At 31.9% G+C, this 8499-nt stretch overlaps 1 protein-coding gene across 1 annotated transcript; it reads right to left on the bottom strand.

Annotated features, from left to right (window-relative positions):
• Positions 1–2131: 2131 nt before the first annotated feature.
• LOC107424264 (VQ motif-containing protein 4) lies at positions 2132–3512 on the bottom strand. The gene has a single exon (XM_016034019.4). It carries the CDS (start codon positions 3359–3361, stop codon positions 2585–2587), a length of 777 nt encoding a protein of 258 aa, XP_015889505.1. The 5' UTR covers positions 3362–3512; the 3' UTR covers positions 2132–2584.
• Positions 3513–8499: the final 4987 nt, after the last annotated feature.

Here is an 8499-nt window from a genome sequence, read left to right as displayed (position 1 = left end):
TTTAGGTTGTGGGGATCAAGGTATGGAGCCCATATATTTTGCGTATTGTTTTTCGTCTTTGTAGCTTTCAACAATAGCATTTTGTGTAAATTTCTTTACACCTCCATCGCAGGCATTGGTTGTGTGGAACTTTTCCTCAACCATCCCGACAATCATGTCCATTTTATTTAATCATTAGTGGGGAATAAGTTTATTGTTTCTTAAATGACGATGAAAATGCATTGGACCAAAGTTTGGGAAAATAAAGGTTGAAAGAGCTAATATGAGATTAACGAGTACTAGAACATTAAATATTAAATCCAACTTCACACTAGGATAACTTGAAAAGGGCTATTATGCCCCCAAAAACAGTATTTTTGCTGCTTGGTTGTTCCGATGGAAAAGTAATTGATTTTGCAAATTTTATTTGTCTCCTAAAGGACATTTTAATTTTCATTATCAAAAAAAAAAAAAATACGAAAACGAAAACAAAAACAAAGAGAGAGAGAGAGAGAGAGAGAGATTTGTTTACATAATCACTTAGTAAATTATGTTAAGCATAAGATGTTAATAAATCATTTCGGTTGAAAGATTGAGCTTAAACTTGTCGTCTTTCCGTAAAAGTGCATATTCCATTTTAACATGATAATTATCAGTTTTTTATAAAAGAAGAAATAAAATAGAAATTATAATTATATGCTAGAGCCTAAAATGTAAAGAAGAAGAATTAGAAATTTCAAGATGGGTCGCCAAGCAGTGCACATGTAAGTTTGAAATTTCCGCTTAATGACACATCAACCCTAAAGGGTGCAAAGTCCACAAGATCACACCCACAAGAACAAACAAACAAACAAAAAAACACAGGCCAATCCAACACCTTGTTTTCTGGCTTTCCCATTTTCATCACTACCTCTCTTTTTTCTTTCCTTTCATCATCACAAGTCCCACTTCCCCTCCTCCCTAACTTTCACTTTCTCATGTCCCCATTCACTACAGTTTTTTGGTCTCTTTTGGGTCAAAAAGCAGACTCAAAAACAATGTTAGATTCAAAGAAAGAAGAAACCCCCTTTACACGATTGCTTTTACAGCAATCCAAAGTTTTGTATTAAAGAATACGTGGCCCACGAAACTCACCAAGTGTATTCCTATATTTAATGGGTCCCAATAAAAATAATAAGCAAATATAAATCTTCTGTGTGGCTGAAAATTGTAATAATCCGGTCATCAAAACCCGCTGGATTTATTGCTTTCTTTTAAGACCCCACTCTATATTTTGACCTCCCACAAACAGTAACCCAAAAAAAAGGCTAACTATTTTCAACTTCGATTTAAATCATATGCTCAGCTAACTCAGACTACATGATATCTACATCACCAGACAGAAGGGGCCCATAGCAATATCCAATGGTGACTTCTCTCCGCTCATGAATTATATCATAGATCTACCATATGTAGATCAAAATTGCTACAAGTGCTAATAACCATATAGAGTATAAAATAATTATATGCTTTTAAAAGTTTTGTTATGATGGCTCATGTCGCCCGTCCAGAAGATGGGTATCTGATGTCGGATTACATCTAATTCAGATGATAATGTATCCTATAAATTATATCTTATTGGAGAGACACCAATCGTACGTATGAAATTACCCATCATAGCCCAACTGTATACTTTTATATATTTATTTGTTAAAAATATAAAGAAAAACAACCATAGAACAAACCAAAATGTGCTTACAACACAAGCACACAGAACACCTGCTTGCCTGCCATGGCATCTTTCCCTCAGGCTCAGCAAAGACAACAAAAGATTCCTTACCAATTCTTCTACTCTTTCTTTGACAGCTTGGCCAAAGCTGCTTTTGCCACTGAAACAAACAAAACTTTTTTTCTTTTTCCTATTTCTCGCACCCTATTCATCTGCTGCACTGCTTACAATGTTTATTAATGCTTAAAAGTATGAGATTAAATTGGATCACTGCATTCACTTCAGCATTTATTGAAAACATTGAGTAGAGAGACAAATATCAGAGGAGTAAAGTGATTCTCTATGCAAATTTATGGTGATCCCGATAAAGTTTTTACCTTTTGAATTTATATCCTCCTTGTAAAGAATCTCAATTATTGTATGATTACCCACTGACTAATGAAGTAGAAAAAACTAAGTAACAGACTGAACCATTATCACAAATGCAACATGTAAATACATAGAGAGGAGGAAGTATCAAATATTCAAATTTCAAGTGAATTTCAACTTCCACTCAATTAAGCTTTATACCAACCAATTCTCTCCGAGGATCAATGACATTCATCACCGGATTACCCATTGTTGAGCACGACATAGAAAAAGAGAGCAAGTTAATTTGAAAATTTTCCCCTCATCAAATCTTCTTCAGAACCAAGCAGAAGAAAAAAGTGCTAAGAACATACGAGAAGAATAAGACAACAAATTTTACAATTGAAGCAAGATTTCCCTCATTCTCTGCAAATTATCCATTACAAATGTTTTTTTTTTTTTTTTCCATCTCCCTTCTCATCATCACCCAATGGCAACAATAAACATATTAAATCATCCAACAAAATATAAAAAATTATTATTTGTTATTCAAGAAGACGAAGAAGAACCTGAAGCTCTAGGGGATGTGGTAGGGAAAAGGGGCAACAGGCGGGGCTCCGGGTCCCTCGGAGTTGTCGCCGGCGAAGGGTGAAAGTAAAACCCCTTCTCTTTAATGGCTTTCTCCTCCGCCTCTGCATCTAAATTAGCACTCCCGTTGTTGGAATACGCGTAATTCGACGACCCGGATCGATCAAACGGGTCGGGTATCAGCGGCGTAACGGGGCTGAGAACGAGGGCCGGAAAATCAAGAATGCTTGGGGATAGGATCTCCGGCTTCCTGGGAGAAAATCCAGAATTCGTCGAAGCGAAGACGGGGATCAAGGGGTTGATCTTGAGGTTCTTGAGGGAGTTCCTGCGCTCATAGAGTTTGAACCCGGATTGCTGCTTCTTGGGCATGGATTTGATGGGTGGGATGTGGGTTTTAGAAGGTGGTTCCATGGCCGTTACAGTGCTTGAGGGTTTTGAGGAGGCTTGCTTGGCGGTTTCGGAGGATCCGGTGAGCATTTGAACTACATGTTTGAAAGAGTTCGTGTCAGCTTGGACGAATGTTGTCGGGTAAGGGTTAGCGGATTCGGATCTGGTGATGGGTTTGGGAGGCTGAGGAGATTGAAGGGCTGTTGGTGTTGATGGTGGTTGTGGTGGTGGTGTGGCTTGGACTCCATTGCTGTTGCTGCTGCTGCTGCTGCTACTATTTGTACTGTGGCTATTTGGGGAAGGAAGCAGACATGGGTTAGGGTTTTCATGGTGCTTTAGTGAGATTTCCATTGATGAGTCTGAATATTTTTTGTTTTTTTCCCTTTTTTCTTTTTCTGATTCTCTACAGAGAGAGAAAAATTGAAGGAGAAAGAAGAAGAGAGGAGGAAGGAGGGAGAGAGAGAAATGGTTGAAGAAGAGACTTTGATGAGATTAGATGAGATGATGAGACTCTGTTACTTTCTTTGGTTTGGTAAGAAATGTTTTGGTGGGGACTTCGGGTTCCCTGTTTCAAGCAATTCTCACGCTTCCTGTTAAGTGCATGTCGCACACGCTCTACACCAAATTATTATTATTATTATTATTATTATTTTATAATTACCACTAAATTATTTGAAAGCAAATTTAATCATAGTGAAAAATATTGTCGGAACTTTTTTTCCCCCTAAATTTGAATAGAATTTTCCAAAATATTTGTGATTCTAAACATTTGGCTCAATTAATGTGTGTATGAGGTGGGACGAGATTTGTTTTGTTGATTCAAAAGGACATTTTAGTTATTGTTAAATTTCTTACGAATATACTTGTTGGAATATAAGGTAATGAAACATGTTGGTTTCTCTGACTACCTTTTGTGGATTAATCTTAGAGGTAATTGGATGGTCAAAATACAAAATTGGTTCCAACTAATATTCTATAATTTACCTATTAATTAAAAACCAGTTTGTTAATAATAAATGATATATCATTTATAACCATTTATTTTTACTTAACCAATCATATATATATATATATATTAAAAAAACAAATTATATATATAATCCACGGAAGGTGTGTATATATATATATATAGATATATCATTTGTTACTTATTATTTTAGTAGGATCGTCAATCATCTACCATCAATTTTTGTGGGATAACCTACATAACATGATAACTTCCAAATAATGAGTTAGATCAATTGGCTGGGGATTAAAAAATCATCCTCTCTCCCAATTTAACATATGTCTCAAAAAATGAAAATAAAACTACAAAATAAAGAATGTTCTACCATCCAAATAACCATTAAGCTCTATCAAAAAAAAAAAAAATCCAAATAACCAACATCTCAATCATTTAATGTAATTTCATTCAATAGTACACCGTTCATATAACTTTTAGTTACTTTTGCATTTTCAACTTTCATTTATAGAAATTTATAATTTTAACTTCCGTTCAAAAAAATTAATAACTTCTTTTAATATTATATATAATGCCTTTAATAAGTTTTCAAAAAATTCAAATTCAAATCAATATGTATATATAACTATTCACATCAAAACCATATCGATGGAAAGACATCAAAATCTAACACTCCTTATTAATTTCTTTTTAATTATTGATATTTTAAAATAAATTTAAAATTTATATAATTTTGATAAAAATCACTTTATCATTTAAAATTTTAATATTTTATTAAATTTATTTAAATTATAAATATATTTTTTACAAAAAACTTATAAATACTTTAAATATTAATGATTTAAAAACTAATAATATAAATTTTGATAAAAAAAAATCTATTCAAAACATCGTCACAGTGATTGACTAGGTGCATAAACAAAGAAATGAATTAAAAAAGCATAGCCAGCCACCATGTAAAATATCCACGTCATGGGTGCTTGCAGGAAATGCCGGGCAACTGCAACACGCTCTCGGAAAGCTCGTGGGATTGAGTGGAGAAGAACTCCAACTGGTAACATGTCATTGGAGGTGTTTGGAATTTTGGGCAACATGGTGGGACAGTCTAGAGAGAGAGAAATTGTCAAAAAGAGGTTCAAAATTTCCCATTGACTTTATAGAGGCCCATTGAGGCTGACTACGGTTAGTGTACTATTTCATCACTATTATTATTATATTATTATTATTATCATTATTATTAATAATATGTATACCGCTTCCTTTGGAAGCGGTGCATTTAATCTGCACATATTCACTCATTAAACAGTGATTAATTTAATTTTATTTTTTTAACCAAACTTATCTTAGATTTTGGTCCTTTGGAAGTGGCGCATTTAATCTGCGCATATTCATTAATTAAACAGTGATTTATTTTATTTTATTTTTTTAACCAAACTTATCATGTTCCTTTGATGCTTCTTCTTTTATAGGTACAAGTCCAACCTCTCTCCTTTCTTTCTCTTTTACTATTTCACCCTTTTTCTTTCTTCGTTATTCTGATATTGCCCTTTGCAGGTCCATGACCCATTGGATTATGTCATAAATTTATATCATATTTGAGTTATACTGTACAAATAATTAAGTACATCATCGTACAGGGACGTGCACTCCCAAATTCCATTTTTCCACATTGATTCTTTATTATATGATACAAACTAATAAGTTCCTTTTGACTAACTTGGTTTATTCCAAACGACAAACTTTCCGGATTTCTTAGGGGATTGGTTTGCTTTGGAAACTAAACAATATAATAATAAAAAAAAGATGTTAACAAAAACACTCATTTTTAGTTTTAAATTATAAAATTTTTATTTTTTCAACACTACAGTATCTTTTATGCTCTACGAACATCTTTGGTTGCAATTTACCAAAAAAAAAAACTCTTTGGTTGCCAATTTAAAAAAAAAAAAAATAAATCATATTTGGTTGCCCCAAATTTGAACCATCAAACTATTTTAATATCTTAATTTTTTGAACGGTAAAAAACCAAATGTTCTAGGTGTGAAATTTAAAATCGGATTATTATTATTATTATTTTGTTTGCACCTATAAGAACTGAATATGTTGAACTCTGTTCTTTCTTATTCTTTTGAGTCTGTTCGAATGTTGTTTTAATTTCCATTAAAATCACTTTATTGTTTTTCTCAAATAAATTCATAAAATACTCCATCAGAAAGATGTTTTGGACAGAAGTGTTTTGATATTTTAAAAAATAAAATTCTGCTGTCCGTCCGGTTCTATAGTTTGACCGATAAAATGATATTTTTTTTAAGAGATTTTAAAGCCAAGATGAGTACCTTATGGTATTTGTAAATAGTCAAAATAAATTACGTGAAGCGGAATGGAAAACAAGCATTCCAATTGGCACCTCCAAAAAATTCAAGCTCTAGCAAGCAAAAATAAAATAGATTAAGAAAAAAAATATTACAAATATATGTTCAGCAAAAGTCACAAAGACCCTGATATAGACTTCCCTAGCCTTATTAAAACGTGATGGAAGAAAAGCCCCTGTAAAGATGGTATTTGGAAATAATAATAATGATAGTATTTTTTGTGTAATGTATGCAAGCCGAAACCCAATGCATATCTTTGGTCCTTGAGGAACAAAAATGATAATTTAAAATATCTTGGTTTTTTGTAGGACACGAGAAAAAAGGAGCCTTTTAGCTTTTGTTTTGTTTTTTGTTTTTATTTATTTATTTGCCAAGACTTTTAACCCTTTTTCTTTTTTTCTTTTTTTTTCAAATTTTTTTATTATCATATGGTATCCCTCTTTCTAAGAACTAAACTAGATTATTTTGATGGAAGGTACTAAATTCAGTGCACCAAATTATCACATGTATTTTTTTTGACACTTACATTGAAGTTATTCTCATTTCCAAATATGCATAATAGAAAAAAAGAATTATAATAAGAATTAATTACACTTTACCAGATTGAACTATGTATTTTATGTTTTTATCTAGCCCTCAAAATTGGAAAACAAAAAAAATCAAATTATACACTGAACTATTTTTGTCCTCTAATTCAATCATACAATTTTATATAATACATTTGTCAAAATAAAGCATACACCCTAGTAATAAATGAAAGAAAACAAAACAAAAGAGCTTCCAAACAAAATTATATAAGTTGTATTTCGATAATTTTATTAAATTTGTAGGTCGAAGAGTATACTTGTACCAAAAATAACAAAAAGCAATAGCTTAGAGCAAAACGTCAGATTTTTTATAGTTTAAAATGTAATACTATAAAGACGTCTAAGTGTATTTAATCGTTATAATAATAATAATAATAATAATAATAAAGTGAAAATGAGAGGTGAATCCAATTCTCATTTATATAAACTACATACGGTAAGTGGTGTAAAGGGCAGAAGGGACCACAATTATATTTTTAGTGCATAACTTAAAAGGAAGAAAAGGAGGTTTATCCCTTTGTGTTTCGAAGAGCTAGCTGCCATGGTAGAGACTCCATTTATGAGTGAAAATGCTAGATGCAGCCACTAGACACGTTTCGGAAATTGCAATTCCCATGAATTGACATTCTAAAACATTTTTTAATTCCTAAGGCTTTTGGAATCTCCACTATAAGTCATTGTTTGATTACGACAGGAAAACCCAACTGCATGTTTTAAGCATAAGCAAGAGGGAAAACGAGTGCAGAAAATCTGTATGCCTTTCCTGGATTTTGGGACTGGTACTGCACTACTGCTTATGATAGCTAGGTTTAGCTGTTGAAAATTTAAGATTGCAGTTAATTTTTACCAAACTACATTTATATGAAAGTGACACAGATTTCTTTTTTTTTTTTTTTTTTTTTTATCATTATTATTATAATTTTTTTTTATCTTAAGCCGGTTTGCAGAAAATGCAAAGAAGATTTGATATCGAAGGCACTGTGAGTTTTGATTCTTTTACATGATTGATTCCAATTGGATTTTAGTGGGAGAGAATATTATGTGATCAAACTATGTAACTTCAAGAAAGAATGTCAAATGTAATAATGGTTGTAACTTTATATAGTGCTTGATGGTATCTCTGATGCAGATCGTCAGAGAAGAAGGGGGGAAAAAAAAAAAAAAAGAAAAACAAGAAGAAGAAAGAAAATCCTACAAATGAAGGTAAAGTCCTGTGAGAAGTTTAATACGTCTGACAACCTTTGATATGGCCGTATAAGGTGTGGTTTTATAACGTGTTGATTTTTCTTTTGATTTTTATATATCGTTGAAGATTATTTTCCTTGGAAACTATTTATGGATAACGTTAGAGACAGTAATGCTAGGCTTACCAAAATCTTTATCAAATTTATATTTCATATGTGGTAGGTGATATAATAGTGTTTAATTGACTAGTATTGATCCCGTACGATGTACGGTACATATAATCGCAATAGATGATTTAAAAAATTAATTATATTCAAATCGAATCAAATTAATTAACTGTATGATTTTTATTATAACAAAAATTAAAATTAAAGAAGAAATATT

The sequence above is a fragment of the Ziziphus jujuba genome, chromosome 1, assembly GCF_031755915.1.
Source record: "Ziziphus jujuba cultivar Dongzao chromosome 1, ASM3175591v1".
NCBI lineage: Eukaryota > Viridiplantae > Streptophyta > Magnoliopsida > Rosales > Rhamnaceae > Ziziphus > Ziziphus jujuba.
This window is presented reverse-complemented; position numbering and strand designations above follow the sequence as displayed.

What these genes read in the sequence shown, in the direction of transcription:
- LOC107424264 (XM_016034019.4), bottom strand. Translation starts at nt 3,361, where the DNA reads ATGGAAATCTCACTAAAGCACCATGAAAACCCTAACCCATGTCTGCTT.